Raw genomic sequence first — 25,012 nt, forward strand, 5'->3', positions numbered from 1 at the left:
GTTTAAATAACTGGAAATAATCATAAAGATAGAAATGTTTGTTTGGTTGAGACTTTTAACTAAATGAAATCAACTTTGTTATTTTAGGACTGTGTTAAAAAGTAAGAAGAAAAAGGACCCACATCACAAGACGTAGGCCTATTTAAAAAAAAAAGTATTAAATTAAAGTATTAAATAGCTTTGCTTCATTTTTATGTGAGTTTAATCTGCAGACCACAAGCAGTACATTTTTAAATCGTTTTAAAAAACGTTATTTTTTTAGAAACAAGAATAATTTATTTTTTATAGCGACAAAACATGCATTTGTTTACAACAGGTTAAACTTTTATTTAATTGCTTTCATTTAACACATGACAGGACAATCCCTTACATAATTGGAAAAAACAAACAAACAAACAAAACAATTAATAGGCCAATTGTAGCCAGAAAGAGCAAATAGGCTCCTAATAGCTGATAGCCTAAAATTTAAACAAAATAATGACAAATTTAGTAATATGAGGCTTATTTTGTTCAGGTAACATCCGTAAACCTAAATTTAAAAAACTTTATAATTCAAACTGTTAAACGTTAAGTAGAAAATACAATAATGTCAAACAGAAATAGCAAAAGAAATATAAATATGATATGCTTAACGTTCAAACTAGTTATAAGAATGTCCCATACATTTTATTTAACATCAATTAGAAATTGTGTTACAACCAGTTAAACTATTTTCCAATAGTGTGCGCCGGCGATTGAGATGGCTGCAGCTACACACAGTTTACCCAGCGTCCTTTTCTGTGTGAAGGTGTGGCGTCCTGCCATGACTTCGCCAATCACGTCAATCGAAGACAATTCTTGGCCTATTAAAATCAAACAGGCCGTCCCGGAAATACGCGCATGCGCCCTGTCATTACGGAACTAACAAGTAATGCTACTCGTAGCGGTTTCTTGTTAGCTTGGCTACTAGTTAAAATAAATTACATTTTTCTTCTTAAATTAGTGATTTACTTAAGCAGAGTTGTGACAATACTAGAGGTATTCACGCAATTTTAAATGTATTGTTTCGTTACGTCTTTTCTGTTGGCTTGTTCTGCGATTGTTAGCAAAATTTGCTAGTCGGTTAAGTGAATCAGCAAGCTTAGCTATCGCACCTAACATTGATTACTAATGAAATAATCGGCTTGGTGTAGTGTGGTGATCGGTCAGATTAACAAACATTATGTATGTTTTCTGTGCGATGTTGTGCAGCAGTTTGTTTCGGGTTTTGAAATTTGATGACCATGATGATGGCGGTGCCCTGTCTGTTGCTTGTGCTGCTGTGGTGCGGAACAGCCTCACCCGTGGAGGTCCAGCGTCCCCGCGGCGTCCCTCTGTCGAGTAAGACTTCTACTTCTCACGCAGCTCACATTCATGCTCTTCATCATTATTGTTTATTTTACACAATATGAATCCGAAATATAATTGTTTTTATGGGATATTCAGAACATAATTTCAAACTAATTTTACGCCATGTTTTTTTATTTTATTTAAAATAGAACGACAGTTTTATGAAGAGGGCAAACCTTTTACATGCTTGGATGGATCCCTCACTGTTCCCTTTGACAGAGTAAATGATGACTACTGTGACTGCAAAGATGGGTCCGATGAGCCAGGTGTGTATGTTCTGATTCCAGTACCACTGTTTTTAAATTAAAACTTTAACTTAAACAATTAGAACATTATAAAGCATGGAAAAATAGAATATTACAAGGCATTGCTTTGACATAAATCTGACAAAATCTTTGGTTACATAAGGAACGAATGCAGAAGGAAACGACAACAACGAAACTAATAAAATAAGCTAAAACTGAACAGAGATGGGCCAAAATAGTATCTTTTCCTTTTTTCTTCTTCACACATCGGCCGAACAAAGGGACGTTTTCAAACTTTTATAGAGTGTTTTTATAGTTCGGTCCCTGAAGTTTAGGTGATTCCAGACAGTTTGAATTCATTTTTAAATATATGGTGAGGTGTTCATATTTTTATTCTTGTTTCTGTTAAATTTAGCAAGGGAGATAATTACATTTATACAGACTTCTTTTTTATTTTTTAATATGATGCCAAATGTTATGTTATTTAATAAAAATCTTTGTAATAATGGTAAAATATTTATTTAGCCAGTTTTATAGTTCTTTCCAAAATATTTGTATTTGGGGACAAAAGAGAAACAAATGCATGTTTCCAATTTTTTTTCTTTTTTACAAAATGTGCACATTATCATTGATATGAAATCACATTCGTATAAGTTCTTTAGATGGGTAGATGCCATTTAGTATTTTAAAAGGAGTTTTTTTTTATTTTAGGGGGCAAAAAGGGGAATTTTAATTTCAAAGTTCTTAATATATGAATAAATTATGTCACCTTAATTTCTAGGCACTGCTGCTTGTCCCAATGGCAGCTTCCATTGCACTAATGCAGGTTTTCGACCAGCGTTCATCCCTTCTTCTCGCATCAATGATGGAATCTGTGGTATGCTCCTCTTTGATTTTCTTTCGTCCCTTTCTTGTATTTTTCTTAGTCTTTGTTTAACTTTTAGTGTTTCGTTGCAGACTGCTGTGATGCTACAGATGAATACAACAGTGGTGCTACCTGTCAGAACACCTGCAAGTAGGGTTCCTTTAGCTTTAAAAAGTGTATAAACTGTCAGTAGGTCCTAATGGGCTTTAAATAAATGTAGAAATCACTTTGTATTTACACATATTACTTGAAATGCAGAGAGTTGGGCCGTAAAGAAATAGAGAGTCTTCAAAAGATGGCAGAAATTGCGAAGGAGGGCTTTTTGCTCAAACAGCAACTTATCCACGAGGCTAAAAGTGGTCTTGAGGAGAAAAAGGTAAATCTTTTGTTTTTGTTTACTGTTCAGATCTGTTATTTTTCTTAATGATTAACCTCAGTTAGACTTTTGGAAATGTTGTCACTGTTGCCCTTGCACCTTATCTTACAGACCAAGCTTGCAGAAGTCCAGACCAATAGGAAGGATCTAGAAGAGAAGGTGGATGCTTTGAGAACTGTTAAAGAAAAGGCAGAGCAGCCAGAGAATGAAGCTAAAGAGCGCCACCTAAAGGCTTGGGAAGGTATACGGCTTAGATACCATCTCCTGTTTAAAAAGTAAATGGCAACAGCTAATTTTCCGAACACTTTTTTTTTTTCCCTCTATGGTCATATATTTTACAATGTGTGTGAGAACAATGTAATTGAAATTAAGTAAGACATTGATAATTACAAAATTAGAAAGAATTTCCCCCTTTTTTAAGCTCAAAAAGCTGTCGTCCGTATGGAGAAAGAGAAAGCTCGCATGTCTGGAGTGTTTCTGGAACTGGATAAAGATGGAGATGGCTTGTGAGTAGTGACATTCTAGACAATTTTTGGGAGTTAAGAAAGGAAACGACTTATACTTGATGTTTAAAAAAAAAAAAAAAACTAGCTTCAAATATCTAACATAAAAAGGGTCATAGTAATAAGAGTAAATAACAGGATTTTTCCTTTGTTTTTGTCTCACAGTGTCACAGTGAATGAACTCTTACCTCATTCTGAGCTTGATCCAGATGCAGATGGTACATTCACAGAAACGGATGCTCAGGTATCTTTTTTTTATTTTAGTTTAAAGAATGTTGGTCCAGGTTGACCTATTGACTAACATATGAAGAAGCGTCACTAACTGGAATTGAAAATATATTTCTGTCTGTAAAGGGATTGTTGGGCGGAGTTGACAAAGTCGATGCGGCATCGTTTGAGTCCGTTTGGAATAATATCAAAGAGAAATTCCACTCTGAGGTAAGAATCTTCATGTTCTTCTTCACTCTGTAAGAAAAGGCTGCTGCTTTACTAATAATCTGTTGACTACAGTCACACACAGACACCCCAGCACCAGAGGAAACGTCTCAAGAGGAAACACCGGCCTCTGATAATGACTCTGAGCTGTACCCTGATGATGACATCCCAGAAGATGATGATGACGAGGAAGATCCTGAAGATGAGGATCTTGATGAAGGAGACTATAAGGTGAGGTGAAACATTTCTCCATAAATGTCTTTAATAATTTGAGGTTTTTTGACTGATGTCTTCTTGACTTCCAGGGCTCTGATACGCTGCAGACTCATGATAAGAAGAAGGAGGAGGAAGAAGGAACGATGCCTCCATACGACCAAGAAACCCAGAGTCTCATTGATGGTAATAATTATGAGTTTACAATAACTACTTATTTATTTTTAATTACCTTTTGAATGAATCTTTATTTAAAAAGAGAACATTCTCAGCTTGCTATTTCTTTAATAAATATAGATGTAAAATTGAGTTAACTTGACTAAGAAAATGGTAAGTAAATGCTATTAAATGGTTTCTTACACATATAAATGTTTAAAATAATGATTTTGTTTTGTGCAACCTTTGATCCAACATATTAGTCATTTACTTTTTACAGTTAAAGCCTTTTATTGAAATGGTAAAAATCCAAACGGCTTCTGTTTTTGTCAGTTTGGTGTGTTTCTCAGAAACTGTTGAAACTCCTTGTTTGATTTCCAGCCGCTCAGAAAGCCAGGGATGAGTTCAATGAGGCTGAAAAGGCTCTACGCGACGTGGACGATCAAATTAGGTAGTCCCTTCCTCTGCATCTCCTAAACTCTGTTTTCCTCCAATGCCGTCATTCTTTAAGCTACTGAATGAAGGCAAAAACATATGTTTCCAGAAACCTTGAGAAGGAAATCTCTTTCGACTTTGGAGCAAGTGCTGAGTTTGCTTACCTCTACAGCCAGTGCTATGAGCTGCACACTGGAGAGTATGTGCTTCCTCTGACCTTGAAATCCTTTTTATTTGGTAGCTTTTACTCCTCTCTAAGAATATTTGTTCTTCTCCCAGGTACATCTACAAGCTGTGTCCATTTAACAGAGTGTCCCAGAAACCTAAATATGGTGGATCAGAAACTAACTTGGGGTAAGGAAATATATATTTTTTTAGTTTGTCTTCCTTTGTGCTATAAAAAATGTCACATCCTGTAATTTTTCTCTGGTCAGAACCTGGGGGAAATGGGCGGGGCCTGAAGATGACGTCTACTCTGTAATGAAGTATGAACATGGAACTGGTTGTTGGCAAGGCCCAAACCGATCCACCACTGTAAGTCCAGATTCAACTTGAAGTTTCCAGTTTATTCATTTTCATTTTTTCACATTTCAAATTTTGTTTTTCATTACTATTTTAGGTTAAGTTGACGTGTGGAAAGGAAACAGTGGTGACGTCCACCTCGGAGCCCAGCCGCTGTGAGTACCTTATGGAGTTTACCACTCCAGCTGTCTGCCAGGAGCCGCAGAACGTGGGGACAACCTTTCAGGGGCATGAAGAACTCTAGATCCTCAACAGCTGTAAGTGGCTCAGACTTTTTTTCATTGTTGTCAAACTTTTCTGACATTGTTTGTTGAATATGAATATGTTTCTGTAGACACAAACGCAATTTTAACAGCAAAGAAAGCGCTAAAGTAACTGTTTATGCTCTGCCTTACAGGTTGCTGCAAAGGGGACCACAGTTGGAGCAGCGATCACATTTACTTTTAACAGTTTGATGATGAATTCCATTCAATTGTTAACTGTAGAATGACCAACACAAGTTTCATCTGATCTTCCACTGCAATGCTTCATGGTGATTTTAAATGTCATTCCATTGTTTTCAAATAAAGTTTTTTGTCATGATCTACAAAATCCAACCTGTAAATCTGTGCTACAATTAAGAAGTCTTGTTTTAAAAATGGTAAACCTTATTTTAAAAAGCATAGTTTTAAACATTGAGGTGTACTGATGAGGGCAAGTAAAAAAAATCCTTCTTTCAAACAAAGTATTAACTTTTAGTGCACAGGAAAAACCACTTTGTACCGAAATTAAGATATTTCACTTCATCTTGAAGTAAAATGGAGTTTCTAAAAGTATAACCAAATGAAGTTTAAAACATCTAATTTCTCTGTCGGAATTACTAGAACCATAACTGGATTGGGATTGATGAAGCTTTTGGAACATTTTCTGTAAGGATTTAAACAAATTACAGCTGGAAAATTTTGAGTTGATTTATCAAAAGCAGACTTTCATTATCTGACAGTTAAGCCTAATGAAAGTACAATCTAAACCAAATGATACTGCTGAGCTCCAAAAACCTTAAATGAATTGTAACATATTTACCGTTGAGGACAGTACATTGACTTTCCCTAGAGTCTTTATGATTGAATAAAAGTGTGTTGAAATCTGCACAATTCTTCTAGACTGGACTCTTATCTCAAAGCTTTGCTGTTAGACTTGGACTGTAATGTTTTGAAAAAGTTTTTTAAAAATTCCCCCATAATTCGTAGCAGGATAATCTAAAAATTGTGCTTTATATGATTCATTTCAGCTTCTACAAGGTCAGTTTCTTTTTTCCATTAAGAGCCTGAATCATTGCCCTCCTGAAATATGATAGCACAGTTCCATTTATGAGTCGGCCATTTATAATAACAGGCACACAAATGCTGCCTTCAAAAACTGGAGTATCCAGAGGGCAGTGGGTGTGACTGATTACATCATTAACGTGAGACACAGGATGAGGAACATTAAAAGAGACATAAATTGGAACTCATGAGGCAGCCGAGCTTCTAAACCTAATCGATCAGTATCGGAACGGAAGGGGCATAAATTAGTTTGACAAATGGCTTAAATCAAAGATGAGCCTTGCTGCCGTCATTGCTCTGCTTGTCTATAGGTACCTGTGGAGATCAGTTGGGAAAAATCCAAAACATTCAGCCTCAAATCAGTCTGTGTTCACCTTAAGCAGGTGTTTGGTAATAATAAAGGTCAATGAGGAAATAATTGGAGAAATCAGTATTATTTAGGCACAACATGACAAAAGTTTACATAAATAGAGCCTGTTATAATACGGAGATTATGGTTGTGAAAAGAGCAAATGTCTTATTGGATGAAGAAAACACTATAATTCTTAACAAAATATATTTTTTCATCTTGCATTATTAAGCCTTAATTAAATATAAATAATCAAAGTTCCACACTTAGAATAAAATGTTTGAAGTAATTAATGTATATCTCAGGCTCTACAAGCCTCAGCATAAAACATTTAGATGAGATTAGAGATTAGTTTGTACTATAGTCAAAATATATTTCACCACTACACATTGGGGTTTATGTAAAGAATAAAAAGTCAAAATTACTATAATTAGTTTTCCATTTGCTATTTAACAAGCGTTTGTCTACCATACACCAGACAAACCGAACATTATCTATTTTTTTCTAAAACATAATGCATTCTTTCATTTTAAATAACAAACATTGTTGATGTTTTATCATTTCTGTGCTGCCAGTGCAGCTGGTATTTTATGTGACCAGAAAGCAAACAACTTGCTTTCCTGTTTGACTGTGAAATAGTTGTTGTGCCACAATAATTGGGGAAAAAAAAGACATTTGCATTTGTAACTTTTATTTTATTTTTCTGGCATGTAAAATACAAATAATTAAACAATTCCATGAAAAAGTCTTCAAGCGTCTTCAGCTGAAATCCCAGTAATAAATATCCTATTCTAAACTGAAAGGTTTATCTTTTTTTTTTTCCTTTGTTAAATTTTGACATTGTTCATTTGGTCATGTCTGGAAGTATGTGATTTTGCAGTTTCCCTGCTGACGGTGGCGTCCGCAGAACTGTTTGATCATTTTCACCTTTGATTTGTTCTACCATTCCAGGAAAGTGTAAGAAAAACTTCACTAAGTTACTGCGTCCCCTTTTCTAAATAAATAGACACAAAATACAGTTGATAAACAGAAGGACCACTCACCCCTTTACAACTCAACGTGCTCCCAAGAAAACCTTCCTGCAGCTTTTTGAAGCTCTGCAGCCCATTTTCAATACCAGGGAAATGCATTTTTTCCCCCAATGTCACACATTTAGAGTAAATTCAATACCAGTTATCTAGCCTTTTCATAAATGTACCCATCAGCAAAACAGGAAAGCTTCTTGTGAGCGACTCAAACTCAAACTGGCTAGTTGTTGCACCTTCAAGCGGGCTGAAGCCTCAAAAGATGGCCTTCTCCTTCTCTCAGGGGATTTGACGAGTGGTTGAAAAAACAAGACTGTGATTAGATTAAATAATTAAAAGATTTTCATTTAACAAGACAAACAGAACACAGGCAGTAAAGGCATAACATCTAGCACACAGCATGTATGTTTATACACTTCAATTAGTTAAATATAGCAGTGCATTCTTTGACTATGGAGAACGTTTCCAAATTCTAAAGCTGTTTTTCTATGTGTCTCCCTTTTAAGAAACAAAATGGTGTAACCACAATTTTGGCAAACTTAAATTCTTTTAAACTTGCAAATATAATGAAATAAACCATAAATATACACAAAACATACTTTATACGAGGCAATAATAATAATGATAATAAATAGTTTTTAAGTTAACAATAAGTTAAAACTACAAGCTTAAAGTCGCCCAAATAATACAAGTTTCTTGGCGCTATTTTGAATTTTTTCTGTTTAAATTATTTTATGTTGCAACAAAAGCTACCACAGACTTTACAAACACAATTGAACACAGTTTGATTTAAATAAAAAAATCTAACTAAGTCTAAAATCTGCATACACTGTAAAAACTGCAACTAATAACGTGGAGGAAAAAAAAGAAAAAGAAAACTGTACCCAATCAATGCAACCCAAAAATAAAAAATCTTTGACCCATGTGTGTTCTCTATGGCAACATCAACAACACAAATACACTAATTAACAAGTGAGTTTTGAAATCAATACATTACAAGTAAAAATGATATTTGAAATCGACATGGGCAAAAACTGATGATGTATTTGACAGTTTTTCTTTCAAAGTCTTTGAGAATTGCTTCATTAAGTAGGCCAGATATGCAGGGTTTGTTTGAGCTTGCATGGTCAGAGCACAAATTAGGGACTGAGGAAGTGAAATGTTCAAAATCAGAGCTCTAGATGCGTTTAATCAGTGCGTCTGTTTGTTATAATGCTTTTTTTTTGTTTGTTTGAACATTTGCTTCTTTCACTGTTTCGCAAACCTTTTCAGTGTGACATTTAATTTCTTCTTTAAAAATATATATATCATTTGTTCTGAGTCAATATAAAAACAAAGCACATTGCACTTACTGTTCCATAGGAAAATTTTTTTGTCTTTTCAAAATGATTATTGTTGTTGCTCAAGCAGTGTAGTACTGTTTCCTGCCATAGTCCGTGGCTCTCAGCTGTACATCGGGTGTGGCTTTGTATCTTGAATGAAAGTTAAATATTGTGAACTGCACGTTTGGTTTGTGGGGTGACTGCAAGACATAGGACATGGCGTGGTAAACGACTTCAGCTGCGGGTCAACATGGGTAACACGTTTGTTTCTGGGCTCGCCAAGCGCTCAGTCTCCTGTGCTATTGCTGGCCTTAGCCAGCTGTTGCCAGCAATTTTAGGGGATGAAAAATTATAAACTGGATTAAAAAATGCGAGTAAAACTATTTACGGAGCTGTAATGTAAACTGTTTTAAGGACAAAGACAGCAGATGGTTGAAATGTCAGGGGATCTGCATTACGAGAATGTATTTTTACTTTATTCTACCGGTGAACTGATTCATTGCCTTGATATGCCTTCTATTACTGCATGAAATGTGTGCAATTGGGATCTACTTGCGTCTGTTTGATTTTTGCACTCGATAAGGTGGCTTTTAAGTTTTAGAAATGGAAACTGATATGCGCAACTTATATGTTTAAAAGTAATTCCAACTCAAATTTGACAGGGTCCTTACTCACTAAAGAAGACAGATTTGTACAGCAATTACTTAGGGAATATTACAGTTGGTCTTAGTTGATCCTTCTTGATGCTGACTTGCAAAGCAATTCTTTGGCAAAACTCAAATCTATCTAATCATTAAGACTCATGCTTAGTGTTCATTATATATATGCGTCACTGTTTGGATCTGCGGCTGTTTTTTGCAAGAAGCTATTCGGTTTCTTCAAGCTCACTGCTGCTATTTCTGGGATTCTCACGTCAAAGACCTTCTCTTTGCTTCATCATTGAAGCAGCAATTTACAGAATTTCAGGTTGAGAGGTGTGAGTGTCTGAAAACTCCCAAACCATAAATCTGTCTTTTAGGTTAGACCCCAAACTGTTTGACTGTTTTTCCAGTAGATTCGTCTCTGTTTGTTTTGTTGTTTTCTTTCTCACTTTGACATGGTTAGACGGTTACGTTTTGTGTGAGATACATTGCTCCTTCGCCCCCCTCCCTGAATCCCCACCCAAACACCGCATGCTTTTCCCCTCTTACTCTGCAAAGATCAGAGGGTTCAAAACAAAGCAATGTGATGCCCCAATTTTCCAAGCTTTAGAATCTGTAAAAATTCAGCACAAGATCTTGTTTCTTTGTATGTATAAAAATAGATTTATCTCTAATGTAATCCTTTCAAAGAGATCGTCCTCTTTGGCTAACACAGCGTCACTTAGAAAAGCAAAAGCAAAAATGTCTTGAATATAGTTGACCTTTTTTTTAATCTATTATCATGTGCAGGTGTAGTGATATTGAAAGACATGAGCTTTCTTTGTGGTAAGTCTGGGCATAACTGTCTGTTCAGATGAATGGGATTATTTCATGTCTTCAAGGGTGCCATAAATAATCCTCATGCACTTGGGTTGGGGATATTTTAAAACATCTATTTTTGTAGTTGAACCAAACAGATCTCAGGGAATTTATATATTTTTTGTATTTATTGTACAGTCCTCTCTCATGGGGCAGGAGTTCGACGTTTTTTCAGGAGAGAACAAGCTTTGGGAGCATTTATCAGTTGGAAGAGCAGGTCATTTTTCTCCTCGAAGGATTTTTGATCATTTTTACAAAGCCAGATATCCATGCCAAACATGACTCAGTCTGAAATATATCCATAGATCCCATAAATGTACTGAACTCGATATGTATTCCTTGTTTTTTAAATGATCTTTTGATCTGTGCACTGAACAGTAGAATAATACCGGTGCTTTTACTTTGTCATTCTTGCAGAATTCTGTGTTACTGAGGTGGAGCTTCTTCTGTGAAGAATGTTCAAAATCAGACCACATGAGTGTTAATTATATCAATCACCTTCTGGTTTGGGGTTTTCTTTTGAAAGTATTGTTGCTAAGTAGAATAAAAAAGGCTGTGGAGCATAAACAAAGAAGGCAAATACAGACAAACAGGAAAATATGTGGTTAAAAAAATATTAAAAACACCGGTATTTTCTGTTGCTGTAAAGAAGTGGATTTCCCCTCGCAGTCGCACATTTCCCAATCACTCTCTAGCCCAGCACAGAATTACTAAAGAAGATCGTCGCCTTGAGAGCACTGCAGCTCAATCCAGGCTTCACAGACAGTCTGTCTGTATAAAATCCATAAGATTAGAAAGAAATACAGCTTTGGAGGAGTACATATGTGTAAATCTTTCTAGGTACTAATGTCTGAAATACATATTTGTTCTGCTGTGTGAGGCTGTGAGGGAGAAGTGATCGTGAAGGCCTTTGAGCTAATCTTTTCTGTGACCGGTATCCATTAGTTAAGCTAAACCATATTGAGTCTGAGCTAAAAAGCTCAAACATGGTAAACTACCTCCACGCTAGGCACCGCCTACTGCAGGTCAGGAAACGGTAGTCAAAGTTTCTAGAAAATGCTTACATACTCGGCTATTATAACGAGCTTAAATATTGAATATATAGTAATATTTTAATAGAACACTGTTTTTTTTATTTCTTTTTTTTTGTTTAATTTTCTTTGATCTAAAAAAATTGCTGATTCAAAATGCCCAAGTGTAAAAAAGGTGACTACATCCTCTCCTCCCCAGGAGAGATGGTGGGGTAAGAGTTTGGGTAAATTGCACATATATGTTCACTTAAATTTTTTTTTGATAATTTTGTTCATCGGTTGTTGTTGTTTGCCTGAATTCAATCAAAGCACTCAGTTCACATTCTCTGTCACATTCGTTAGACTGTCTCCTAAGTAGATAGCTCTTGTCCTTACCCTGAGGCCCTTTCTAATTCAATCCAGGCAAATACAGAGAATGACTAGAATGTTGTGAAAAGAGAAAAGAAAAATTCGACTAGTGTGTTTGTTTGAAACTCTGACTTGTGTGTTTGCTTGGTCGCATGTTCATGAATGTCTGTTTCGTGTGGTTTTTGTGTGACAGTATGTCAGAGAGACTCAGTCCAGGCCCATGTAGAGTGATGTCGCGGGGAGCTCAGGTTTGTCTCCCTGCAGGTCGAACAAGCTGGAATGAGCAACCTCTCTTTCAAGCCTTGTGCTGCTTGCTGGTCTTGAAGGAAACCTGCAGCACGCGGTCACCCAGGCGGTAGCCGTTAAGGCTAGCAATAGCCATGGCGGCCTCGTCGTAGTTGGTCATGGTGACGAAGCCGAAGCCCTTACATTTGTTGGTGGTGAAGTCACGGATGACTTTGACATTTGTGACGGCACCGAAAGGCCCAAAGAGCTGCCACAGGACGCTTTCATCCGCCTCCGGGGACAGGTTGTACACAAAGATGCACCAGCCGGCGCCGGTCGGGCCGGTGAGGTTGACCCCAGCCAGGCTGGTCATGCTGTCAATAGTGATGGGGGAGAATCTGGGGAAGAGAACCGGAGAGCTACCATGGGTGTCATTCTGAAGTTCCAAGATGAACTCAGTTTTTCTGTGCTGCCTCTCCAGACCACATTAGTGAGAAAAATGATAAATCTTAGTTGGGAGTCTGAGGACCCCATCTCCATTCCCTTCTGCTGTGCAGTAAACAGATAAATATGTGTGGGCATCACAGTGGCTCCAAAACTACCTGCTTTTTTCATTCCACTGTGTGCCCTGAGACAACACACCCACACATTCTGTATATTTTTCTCATTTTATCTTCTGACCAGAGCCTACAGAGAAATTAAATAAATGAATCACAATGTTCAACAGAAATCACATCATCGAACAAAACACATAAACCTAGAAAGGGATGAAAAGCAAACCGGAATCAAATCATACAAAAAACTGGAGCAAACAGAGGAGACGGAAACGGAATCTGGTATGTCCATGCTGGTGAAAAAAAGGGACATTAAAGCAACTGAAACTGACAATGTTAGTTCAGAAATAAATACATAGAAATAACTTCTATTTGTCAAAACAAAAGAACGAAAAGTTGAAACAAAGGCATGCCAGAATACCTTGCTGTTAATATGCTGCATCAGTGCTTATTGCAGTTAAAGATAGTAATGTGCTGCCTTAAATTAAGCTGCGGCTGGTGAGGATTAGAGCCAGTCTATTTGCTTTTGAGATAAGTTCAGCATGTGGTATTCCGGGCACTTTGTTTGAGGTTTTTTTTCTGGCATGAATGCGGACTGAAAGTACACCTTTTGCATTTACCTCTTGACTCCGTAGCTGGCGTTTAGTAAATTGTCGAGTCTGCAACGCAAGAGGGAGAGTGAAGGGGATGCAGAGGTTAGTTATGAGATCTACAAGGAAAGGGGGGACTTTCATCCTATTATGTAGCCTCTTCACCAGCTGGCCTCCAGAGGGCATCCTTCACTGCAAAGCCACTCCAAACCACCCAGCCACAAACTGGTGACGTGTCAAATAGACCTGCTGACATTTAGCCTTTATTTGGGTTTCCACCCGCTCCCCTCTCTTACAATGTCTTGTAACGTGAACTGAGCATAATTCAATTTTTTCCCGCTTTTTGTTAATATAAGTAATATGCATAGCAAAGAGGCCAGCTTTCCAGCCTACACTTTTTCCAGAGGATTTCTTGACAATTATGTAACACAGAGAGGACCTACAGAGCTTTAAATTCTTTATTCACAAGTACCTAAAGATGCATTGCTGACATTTAGCTGTTTCAATGCCACAAAACTTATGAACTGTAGGCAGTACTGAAACCAACGTGTAGTTAGCTTTGCCGTTATTATTGTATTTGGAAAAATCTAGTTCCTTACATTGTGTTTGAGCTGTTATTTGGATCTGGTCCCTTTCCAAGTGAAGGGATCACACTGCAGTTTAAAAGAAGATCAGAGAAAAAGAGTGAGAAGGATGGATGATAGCAAATTGCCTTTTCCTTCTTTATCATCAAGTAGTTATTCTTTTAAAAGAACAATATTAATATCGGTCTTATAGACAGAAAATATTCTTGTTTCTAAACATTATAGACCTTAGAATGTCTCAGATTAGACAACTTTGGCTGTTTTGTGGAAGTACATCTTCATCGCGTGACCTGATCTGTCAAACAGAATATGCCAGAAATTGACAGTTGATAATGATTACATTCTGTGTATTTCTGCAACAAGCAATGTTGACAGTCTTCACGTTGTCATTTCAAAGGTTTAAGCTCAGCAGCAGAGTAGAATTACCAATAGCAAGATCTTCAAACATCTTACCAACTATCTTCAGGTTAGTGTGGGACACGCATTTCAAACATGCTGGAGCTGGTTAAGGGTCAGTACCTGAAACGTTGAGTCTGGTGGTGAAGGGGTCCTGTGTAGCGGCGGGCGGCGGTTTGGTATAGCTGAGTCAGTAAGGCCTGGCCCGTCTTCTGGCTGGGGTTGTTGGCGAACTTGACCGTTATGGGTTCAGCTGCACCCAAAGGCTTCTGTCCATTCAGTCCTTTGATGGCCTCTTCTGCTTCATTTCGCTTGTCAAACCGGATGAAGCCTACTCCCCGTGATATGCCTGCTCCGAATAAAAAAGCAGAACATGGTAATGAGAATCTTAGCATCTCTGCCTCTTAGGAGTCTGATTGCCTGTCAAGGTAGCTACCGTAGGTGTATTTTTTCTTTTTTTTTTCATTTTTTGCATTAAACCTCTGGGGGCGTGAGATATTAAACAAGGCTGTACCTGTAACTTGGTCCACAAGGATACGGGATGTGATGATGCGACCGTACTGGGAAAATAACTGTTCCATATCTTTCTGGCTCATAGTTTTTGGAAGTCCACTCACATAAAGGTTGGCATCCCGGATTGAAGCTGAGCTTGGTCGGGCGTATGATACCTTGAACACATTAGGTAAAATAGTCAGATCTGAAATCACAAAGATGAAAGGCTGTAATCTAAATAAAGCAGGTTTTATGTGGTCTGTCCTGTGATTCATCTCTATACCCTCAGTTTTTTTTTGTTTTTGTTTGTTTTTTGGGGCAATTGTGGACTTAGTCCGTTTCTTTCATTTTAGCCTCAGCCCCAATGAAAGGGCCAAGCAGAGTAAAGCTCACATGTTAACTTTGTTTTGCACCTACACCCATCAACCTCATTCAATAAGCTTTCAATAATTTACAAGTGGCTTCATTTTAGTATAATTTCAGAATCAGTTATTTTTCACTTTCTGACATCTCTACAATCACTCAAATCATTTTTTTCAGCATAAAAAGTCTACAATTAACTGAAAGTCAAAAGATAGAAACCATGTACATCTGCTACCGTTTTCATTTGGGAGCATGTGAAGTGCTCTGAAACAGACAGTCCAGTTTCAGTGCGTTGTTAGGAGTGTGTGTTTGTAACACAGAGACAGAGCGAGTGTTGTCTGACAGAGGCTGAGCTGCTCTCCCCATCATGCCACTTTCTTTTGTCTCTATTCTCGAGGGGGGGGGGCTCAACCGGCAAACAATGTAAGTGCATGACAAGACTAATAACCCCACGTTTGCTGGTCCTGCACGTCAAAAGTGTGCTTTATAAATATTAGTCAGAGATGTCAAACATTTTCAGATTTTCACTCTTAAAAATGGTTGTAATTACCCAGGCACAAAAGGAGGAAGCACCCTGATGTGTGTTTATGTAGATACTGTCTGTCACATGAATACAGGTGTTGTGATTTCATTCATCCATACCAAGTACCAGTGTCTGTTGTTTACATAGGCAGAGTGACTGAGCAGGAGGGTTGTGTGGTGCAGTGATTAGGGTGTTCTGGACGAGTCCGAAGGGGGAGTTTCTGTGTTCTGGGAGCAGAGGCTGCCCTATAATTAACCCTCTCCCTGTCGCTCCCACAGTACAGATGGTGACTGAAGCCCATATGGCCTCTAATCCTGTCATTGGCATTCTGCTCCCCGAGCTACCCCCTACCCTTCTAATGCTGCCTCCACCCTCACAGCTCGCTGCTTTGACGCTTTCTAAGGAAACTGCATAAACACAATTTCAGCAACAATGTCAAAAAATGTATCTATTTGTATAAAAATATATAATTTTCTTTTTATTTATTATCTAATAGCTGATTTTCTTACATATTCCCTATGGTTTTCTTTTAAGTGTTACATTTTATGATTATCTTTATTATTTTTTTTCTGTTTTTTATTGCTGACATCACAAGTCTGCTTTAAAATAAAAGCAACAGATTTTCTGTTGTAAAAGAAAATTCACAAAAAATACTATTTTAACATTTCTTTAAAACAAACTTTATTTGCTTAGCTCTTTGTTTTTGTTTTTTTGTGTCCGAATTATTACACGTTTTTGGCAGATCCCCATCATTTCTACCCTTCCAGAAATCTGATTTGTCAGTCCTTCATTTAGTTTGAATCCGAATCCTTGATCAGCCTGGCGGTTGGAAGAAATTGGGGTTTAATATTATTCCATCTCAGCTGCATCATCAGATTTCGGGACAAAGAAGCCCCCTAATTAGCCTAGATTGGAGGCAGATGGGGTAACCTGCACTGACCCTGGTGCACCACAGTCAAGCTGCCTAATTACATTTCCATCACAAAAACCTCCACATGCTGTCCACCCTTTGCTTTCTGACCTCCACTCTCCCCTTCCTTTTTTTGCCCTTTCTCTTCCTTCCTTTGTTCTAGCCGCTGCTCCCTTCTGCCCCCTCCTCCCCGTTTGCCTCCCCTCCCTCCCTCTGTTCTGACGGCACCTCTTTCAGAAATCCTCTTGACAAAATCTCCACTTCCTCTCTTTTTGTCTGACATGCTGCTCAGGAACCAAAAAAAAAAAAAAGAAAGAAATTATAGATAATTCTGAGAACAAAGCTTTGCTCACCTTGATTGTTTTGGTCTGCAATTTGAGACCGTTAAGCGTGTTGATGGCCTTATCTGCATCGTTTGGATCCACATAGTTTACAAAGCCGTATCCCAGACTCTGACCTGGAGACAAAGGAGCCATGGGGCTTGTTTCAAAGCGTAGCTGCATTTTGTTATACACATTTGTTTTCCTCCTGTGCTTCACCTGTAATCTTGTCCCTGACCAGCTTGCAGGACTCAATCTCTCCAATGCTACCAAACAAACTTTTAAATTCTTCCTGGGTCATGTTCTGAGGCAGGTAGTTGACGATCAAGTTGGTTTTGCTGTCGTCCGTGGAGCCATTTGTACTAATGACTGGGCCGTTGGGCAGACTGGTTCCGCTTGGACCGTTGGACACCTGGGTTTCCATGGTGCTGATTATCTGCTGGGGAAGAGGGCAGAGTTATTTTACAATTAAAAGACTGCCTCTTTAACAAACAGAGATGTTCAGGATATAAATATGCCTCACATGATTCATCCTGCTGTAATATATGTGCAAACTATATAGCAATAGAAATACACTCGTGTGCATGTACGAAGGACATCAAAATTCAGCTAAAAACTGGGAGAAGTGGATCTGATCTGTCATTTCCCTTCCCCCCTTTGTCCCCATCCTTCCTCCTCTCCTTCTCCCTGCCTCTGGTCCTGCAGATGTCACAGTCCCTTTTCCTTTCTCCTCCCCCCACTCTCTTCCAGGGTCAGAGATCATTTCATCATTACACAGGAATAAATGTTAGCAGTGGTAGCTGTGAGGCTAACATGGATTTAGTGCATCAATGAATGGGACCATATGTTTTTTTTTTCCATCTTACTTCTTTTGTTTTCATGTTTATAAGTGACATGTTGTGTAGACTGTGTCTTTTGCTGCTTTAGTTTCACCATCACTTGATTTCTCCACCACGTTTGGAGGAAGAATAAATGATAGCACAGAATAACTGTAAATCCCTTAATTTAGAATGACATTTCAATTTTCAAAGGCGTTCGTTTTTCCTTTAGATTGAATTTTCGCTAGTCATACTTTTCTTCTTTCTTTATAGAAAACATAATGGCCTGCACTTATGATTCATTGTGTGACGTGATCAGACAGTTAATGATTTATTAACTTGCAAAATAAAAAAAAATACGCCTGTGTGTCTAAATTTAGTAGGGTGACTCATATCACTTTATGACAATATCTTTCCAGTGCATCATATTCTTGGGTACAGTATTTAATATTTAGTACATTTTATCCTCCATCCCTCATCTTTAGAAAAAAGCCAGGCATGTATTCTTTTGGGGTGCATGTGCAAACATTAAAGTCAGATTTTAGCCTTGAGCTACTGATTTTTTCTTACTGGTGGGTACCATTTATGTCAAAAGGCTTAAACGAGTCTTCGCTAACACTCTTGGGATTTTAAAATAAAGTCCCAAGCTCCAAATTGAGTTAATTACTGAATTCACAAAATTATTTGAACATCATATTTAGGGTAGTTTAATATTTAATTGTCAGGTATTTGCTGTGTCTCAACATGATTTTAACTGAAATACTTCTTTGACAAAGCATTTTACAAATAAATTCCAAATTCTGTTAGATTACTTAATTCTTTTTACACTCTTTTGTTGATGATTGGTTGATGACAAGTTCTGTCAATACTGAATTTCACCTAATAAAACACAATTCTTTATCTATTCCTATCATTACATTATTTATTTTGTGTGGATGTAAACTGGGATAATGAATAACATGAGCTTCCTCCATCATCTCTGTATCTGGCTGTGTTATTTTGACCCTCACCTTGACTCAGGTTGCCTAGGTAACAGCCTCTCAAACACAACACTGTTACTAATGGCTCACAGCCTTTCCATCTTCAGGCTAAATATTTGTTGGTTGTTGTTGTTTATCCGCTGAAGTTATTGTGGTTCAACATTTGTGTCACATTTGTTGACACATTTTTTGTTTTTGACTGTTCAGGATCAGGGAGTGCGCAAAACGGAAACTGACAGTCGAGAAGTGCCATAGTGACAGATTTAAAAATAAAATACATCCAAGCTCCATCCACAGACAGAGTTTAACAGCCTGGAACAGCGGCTTGCCTGTTAAAGATTTGATGCCCAGCTAAACTGCTCTAAACAGATCTTAAAAAACATTTGCTAAGTATTTTTTTGACAGCCAAATGTGTGGGAACGATACATATAACAAAGAAGTCCATGTAGCAAACAGTAATAAAAGCTGAGCAATGTTTACCAAAAATGACAAAAGCCATTTGAAGACTGCAAAAAATGTAAGAAAAAGAAAAGACATTTCTTCAGGGGCAAATGTGTCTGAAATAACCCTCAGCATGGCAGAGTACACACTTCCAGCAAACGGAGACAAGTTATATAATTCAAAGACCCACTGAGAACTGAGGCTGGGCACTGAAACGGCTGACACGAGCAACATCAAGGATTAAGGTTTTCATGCAAAAATCTGGAGCAGCAACATACTTTGAAGGTTTTTTTTTGGGGGGGGGGGGTATTAAAGCTTTATTTAAAAAAATGTAATATCCAAGATGTATTTGTGAGTTCCTGCGTTTATTTCTTATAAACAGGAAAAAATAATGTTTATCTTTGAAATGATAAAAAATCAGAAAAGGCTAAACATCTTTTCAACAGTGTTCAAATTCTGCAAATATTGGTTTGAGATATTTTCAGCAACCGGAGATAAGAAGGATCACTTATCATCATGTCCTGGGTGTATATTTCTTCTGGGACATTGGTGTTTTTCACTGCTTTTTTTAAACCCCTCCTACCTTGTAGTTTTAATCAATCCACCAGTAAGGACAAAAACATGTGGAAGAAACTCCGATTTTTAATCTCTGACACATCCCAGCTGTTATCATAGCACTTCTCATCTCCTGCTGCTTCTTTCTATTTAGGGGTTCTGTGAAATCTCCCTTAATATTTAATGGACTGCATCAGCATCGTCCACAAATGCACCCAGACTTGCACGCAAACAACAGCTCTGCCTTAACTGCCAAACGCACATACCACCTACAACACGCCAATAAATTATCAAACCCAGAAGTATTACAAGACTTAATGTAAATGCAGCTTGAGATCTTTGTTTTATTAAAACATAAAAACATCTTTCCTGGTTTAGTTTTAGTTTCAAAAGCAGCACAAAACTTGAATTCACAGTTTATTTCAAGATTTTTGCCTCAAAAGAGTTGTGCAACAAAAAGATGATTTAACAATGAATATTTGAAAGGACATGTCACTGTTTGGAGACTAATGCAAACTAATTTCCTGCATAATATGAATGAATTTTAATGCAAGAATTATGTGAAAGGGGTCTATTACATATCTTTAGACATTTTAAAATGGTCAGTTCTTTAAAACATTTAACCTTGACTCCAGTTAACATTTTATAAAGGTTTATTTTTCTGGAAGGCACGAATCAGTAACGAATGCTACGACAAAGTGTAAATGAGCCCTCTAAATAACACAGATTACAGGATTATCCCAAACAAAGGGCATTAGCCACACTCTCTGCAGCTTAAGGGATCACGGCGGCAGCTGAAACACAACAGGACGACAAGAGTCACAGCTCCTGTCAGCCATGCTGCGAGACTCAATCCTGCTCTTTGCCGAGCGGACTACAAACAGGAGATTTCCAAAAGACCGCAGTTCTCTGCTGCTTTGATAAGATGATGGGAGACAACGGCAAAAGGCTGGAGGAGACAAACGCGTCTTACAAGTCTGGTTGCGTGCGAGGAGCTATCCAGCGTGCTGAAAAGGGAGTGGCTTTCGGACGCTCTCATTTGACCGTGGAGCACCCTAATTTTGATTTCTTATTTTAATTATATGTACATATAAAAAGCGTTAATGGATTTTTTATTAGAAACAACATAATTGTGGTTTTAAAGTCATAAAAATTTATATTAAAAAATATCTTACTCGTTTAGCTCCCCTAAAAAGAATAAAAAGCAACGCTCAGCTCTGCAGGCATTCATGAAGCGGAGCGCCGATTTGCTGAATAAACGTATTGAAACGACTAAACAAAAGAGCCACCCGTTCCTCCTCTTCTCCCTCGCTCTGGCTATGGGAGCACTATGAATATTAATGTAAACAGTGGCGCTTTGTGTCGTGGCTGGAGGCTGCAGGACTCTCCGTGAACAATGATGGTTACAGTGGACAGTCGCAAGTCAAAAACGCCATGACAGGTCCACAAATTCAAAACAGCTATCGAGAAATGTATGAGGTTTATTTAAAAGATAAAGAAAAACGATTTATATTTTTGCAGAATTCGTTCAGTAATTAGTTGTTTCCAGGCTGTGATTACCAAAATATTGTGAATATGTAAAAATGCTAGAAAATATACTATTATTAATATAAACTGTGTGTGTTAAAAAATAATTTTAATTAAAAAAACGAATCTAAGAATAACTGTTGACAATTTCATTCAGCAGCAACACAATAAAAAAATAACATTTTCATTTCTTTAACAATCCAAGATACATTTTAAAATAAAATAAAAGTTTAATATTTGAGACCAGGCTTTTTGACTTGAGATCAAACAGCTGCCTTATGGAGGGATGGCCTTGCCTGTCCTTGAATTGTGTAAGTGCTTTGGAAAGGTTGTCTGACTGCACGCTTTTATTTGCTTGGCACTGCGGTACAGGCACGGGGGACTGCGGACCATGTGGAGGGGGAGATCCTGCCACCGTGGCTGTGGAAGTGGCAGGGCCTGAAGGGAACAATAGGTGGCAGATTTGCAACAAAGAGGAAATATATCTGCGACTGAGCAGAAAGTGGTCCAGCCACTGGGAATGATCAATGAATATGATATTCCTCCAGTTTTAAAATCAGAATTTGTCCAGCCACTGAGCAAGATTATGATATTCCTCCAGTTTATAGCACAATTTTAACGTTTTAATGTGTTTTTACACATTTCCCTCTACTTGGAGTGATTTTACGCACTATTTACTATTTCAGCTCAAATTACGCGCTTTTCCATCTATTCATCGAATCTGCTTTATCACCTTGCACGTTGGTTTGTGTATTTTATCACACATTTTGTATACATTGTTTGAATTATCGTGCACAAATGTGCGTTCTGCCACGACGCATGTGTAGAGAATAAGCGGACTGGGTCGTTTGAGGCTTCAAGGCCCTCGTTAGATGCTCAAGTCCAGCAGAGACACGCCCAATCCCGGCCGGCGGCACACAGCAAAGCTAATTTATCATCGCTTCCATCCCCTTTTATCCGAGGAGCGCGACGCAAGCCGGGCTCCTCCGCGGCCTGCACGCGGGATGCTACTCGGCGACGAAATGCGCCTGAAACGGAAAAATGTCCGCGTGCGGACGTCCGTCAGGAGCTCTCCGTGAGCTCGGAGATTTCCAGCCCATTTACTCGGTTGCATCGCAACGAGAAACCCTGAGGAATTTGGACTTTGTCTGATTCAGTGCTAACCAATGGATGCGTAATCTCTCCCCTCCCCCTCCCCCCACTCTGAGTGACTCGACCCTTTTTTCCTTTGCCATGCTGGATGGGCCCTCAGCCTCCGAGGCATCATGTTTTGTCTCACAAACCCGTCTCCAGCATCCTTGTGCAGCACCAGGCAAAGAGACCCCCCACCCCCCACCCCCATCTCTCTCTTGAGCGCTTGAGCACCTTTTCTTGCTCTCCATCTTTGTAATCATGCGGAATTTCTTGGCTCAGTGTTTGACTCTTTCTTATTTCAAAGCTAAATTCTGAGCTGTGAGCAGGAGGTCAGAGCAGACGACGGAGTTATGGATGCAGAGTCTTTGCCTTCTAAAATGGCAGGATAATGACTTTATTCAGCCTGTGAGGATGACTGCAGGCTGGAGCGCAGCCGGCATGGCGCACCACACAGTGTGAGATTGCTAACTGCCTGTATGATCGTTAATCTTAGCATAACACTTTGGTGTCTCTGTTTGATGAAAACGCTAGACACCAGTTCCTAAGCCTCTCTGTGTTTTGGCATGTGGGAAAAACCAGTGAGCTCTGATTACCAAAATAACGGATCACCAATAAAGCATGTTAACTGAAACAATCTGTGCCTGCAAAATAAAGACACCAGCAATTTTACTCCAACAGGAAGGACTGATGCCTTCAGCTACAACATCCCCTTCATGAATCGAAAGAGAAATAGAGTCATACGTACAGTAACCATTCTTGACGTACAATGAAAGAAATCTAGGTCCTCCTTTTCCACTGGTCTTGACGCTGAAGGTAGTGTCTGTCTTTGCTGCTATTATTTGGCCTTTTGTTCGGAGTCAAAAATGAAAAGAAAAAAAAGAAAAAAAGGAAAAAAATACTATCTTCGTCAAGGGATCTCAGCCCTCCGAGATTGTAGGTGTCCTCTATAGGATAAAAATGAGGAGAAAAGAGTTTTCTGCTGGATGATGATGAGGGAGAGGGTTCTCTCCGAGTGGCGTGGGCGACGGATCAGAAAAAAGAGAAGCAGTGATCCTCAGCAGGGTGTGTCCAGGGGAGGGTGTTCTGGTTCCGCTGCTTTTGTGTGTAATTCCTTGCTCCTCTCACAGTCTCCTTCTGTGCCTCTGCTGCAATGTTCTTCTTTTATGCGTCCTCCTGGCTGGGAGAGCACGCCGCTGATTGGCTAATTGTGCAGGGAGGGTACTACATGGCAGCCATTGCAATGCGCTCCTCTCCCATTATCCCCTTCAGGAGAGATCACCAAGAGTCCTCCCCCTCTTCCCTGTTCCATTCCTGCCCTTCCATCTCCGCTCTCCCCTCCTTCTTACTGCCCTTCCTTTCTTCCTGCTCTCCTCTCAAAACCCATGCAGAGCTCAATGAATAGGGTTCCACCTGCACTTTCAGAACAGATGGGTGCAGCAGAAGACAGTGGAGTTGTCTTTCTCCTTTCCCCACATTTTGCACTCAGCTCCACTTTTGCACAGCCCCGTCCTTTCCCTTTTATTTTTCCTTTAGGTTGTGGCAAACAAATGCCCTCTAAAGGTCTTTGTCTTTGCCAATAAAAGCAATTTGAAGCCCAAATCAGTGGATTCCACATTCTGAGACTATAATCAAACAAACAAAGTGCTGGGGAAAGTATGCAAAAACGTGCAATAATTAGGCATGAAGGACGACTGGACACAAAGTATTAAATACATACTATGACACATAAGTGGTTGATGGAGCATTCAGATGCAAGGCAGATGGTTGGGCACAGGGTTAGGTGCAAGCATGGGAATACCAAATTAGGTAACCTCTGAATTAATGAATGTCCATTTAGGGGAAAGTTGTGGAAAGTACAGTTTTAGGTGCAAAAAGCTATGCCAGGTGATCTTTAGCCACTGCTGACTGGAGTGTTTTCTTTCGACACTTTGGCAACGCGGTATCCCTTCCTGAGGAGTTCCCACCCCTCTCTGCTCACCTCCTGCTGTTCCCTCCCATATCCCTGGCTGTGCGGTGAGTGCTCACTGAGACATGCTGTTTAGGCTCATCTATAATGTATCCCCTGCCCCGGGACATCATGTGTGACAAATGACCTATTTTTGTGCAGACCCCCATAGGGCCTTGACCTCAGGGAGTGTGCGTTCGAGCAAATCTGCATAAATCAGTCCTTTTTTTTTTGTTTTGTTTATTTGTGGACAAGTTTACAATTCAATTGAAAGGTTGTGGCTGTGAAAGGAGGTTTGTGTAATTTTTTTTGTCTCTGCATTCTGTAAATTCCCCTACATATGCCCTCTTGAAATTGACCATAAAGAAACCATAATAGTCTCTGACAGGGAAAAATCATGGAAGAGAGAAAATTGTTTGCAATATTGACCCTGGCCACACGTTTGCAATTAATCTGTAGATGGATGCTAGACTGCCTCAATGTAAAGACAGACTATAGAACAGACTTGGAACTCATTCCTTCACTGCTCCTGCCACTTTTCAGATGCTTTCTGCAAATCTGTCTTGTAGTCCCTGGTTCGTTTCTGTCATTGTCCTGCAGCTCTCTTCCAGTCAGCTTCAGAAATGGGCTCTGTCTGATATTTAACATAATTGCCTTAC

General features: G+C 38.7%; 2 protein-coding genes across 24 annotated transcripts; one reads left to right on the forward strand and one right to left on the reverse strand.

The window, feature by feature from the left end:
- Positions 1-801: 801 nt before the first annotated feature.
- Positions 802-5,709, forward strand: prkcsh (PRKCSH beta subunit of glucosidase II). 4 transcript variants are annotated; one of them, XM_023957472.2, is made up of 18 exons: positions 802-907; positions 1,234-1,359; positions 1,518-1,634; positions 2,395-2,490; positions 2,571-2,628; positions 2,737-2,854; positions 2,966-3,095; positions 3,276-3,360; positions 3,523-3,601; positions 3,712-3,795; positions 3,868-4,023; positions 4,098-4,191; positions 4,543-4,612; positions 4,706-4,795; positions 4,876-4,950; positions 5,031-5,130; positions 5,216-5,375; positions 5,516-5,709. In XM_023957472.2, exons 2-17 carry the CDS (start codon positions 1,257-1,259, stop codon positions 5,360-5,362), a joined length of 1,602 nt encoding a protein of 533 aa, XP_023813240.1. In that variant the 5' UTR covers positions 802-907; positions 1,234-1,256; the 3' UTR covers positions 5,363-5,375; positions 5,516-5,709. The 4 variants fall into 4 exon arrangements, with proteins under 4 accessions (XP_023813240.1, XP_078807816.1, XP_023813237.1 ...); XM_078951690.1 differs by having other exon boundaries at positions 855-907; positions 1,231-1,359; XM_023957469.2 differs by having other exon boundaries at positions 873-1,017; positions 1,231-1,359.
- Positions 5,710-7,445: 1,736 nt separating this feature from the next.
- On the reverse strand, positions 7,446-23,761 carry elavl3 (ELAV like neuron-specific RNA binding protein 3). 20 transcript variants are annotated; one of them, XM_020705213.3, is made up of 8 exons: positions 23,154-23,759; positions 17,173-17,389; positions 16,987-17,090; positions 14,860-15,013; positions 14,469-14,694; positions 13,965-14,018; positions 13,396-13,434; positions 7,446-12,619 (listed from the first exon to the last, which is right to left on the reverse strand). In XM_020705213.3, the coding sequence occupies exons 1-8, from the start codon at positions 23,160-23,162 to the stop codon at positions 12,292-12,294; spliced, it is 1,131 nt and encodes a 376-aa protein (XP_020560872.1). In that variant the 5' UTR covers positions 23,163-23,759; the 3' UTR covers positions 7,446-12,291. The 20 variants fall into 20 exon arrangements, with proteins under 20 accessions (XP_020560872.1, XP_078807820.1, XP_020560870.1 ...); XM_078951694.1 differs by having other exon boundaries at positions 7,446-12,640; XM_020705211.3 differs by having other exon boundaries at positions 14,469-14,697.
- Between the last annotated feature and the right edge of the window lie 1,251 nt (positions 23,762-25,012).

This window comes from Oryzias latipes, chromosome 8 (assembly GCF_053564925.1).
Source record: "Oryzias latipes strain Hd-rR chromosome 8, Olatipes_Hd-rR_3.1".
Lineage (NCBI taxonomy): Eukaryota > Metazoa > Chordata > Actinopteri > Beloniformes > Adrianichthyidae > Oryzias > Oryzias latipes.

Excerpts from the sequence above, each read along its gene's own strand:
- elavl3 (XM_078951691.1), bottom strand. Across the intron at positions 15,014-16,986 it reads TGCAGACCAAAACAATCAAG|GTATCATACGCCCGACCAAG; the intron begins GTGAGCAAAGCT and ends AATGTGTTCAAG. Across the intron at positions 12,641-13,395 it reads GCCAGCTACGGAGTCAAGAG|CTCTCCGGTTCTCTTCCCCA; the intron begins GTAAATGCAAAA and ends CACCCATGGTAG.
- prkcsh (XM_023957472.2), top strand. The coding sequence starts at position 1,257 with ATGACCATGATGATGGCGGTGCCCTGTCTGTTGCTTGTGCTGCTGTGG. Across the intron at positions 4,024-4,097 it reads TTGATGAAGGAGACTATAAG|GGCTCTGATACGCTGCAGAC; the intron begins GTGAGGTGAAAC and ends CTTGACTTCCAG. Across the intron at positions 4,613-4,705 it reads GACGTGGACGATCAAATTAG|AAACCTTGAGAAGGAAATCT; the intron begins GTAGTCCCTTCC and ends ATATGTTTCCAG.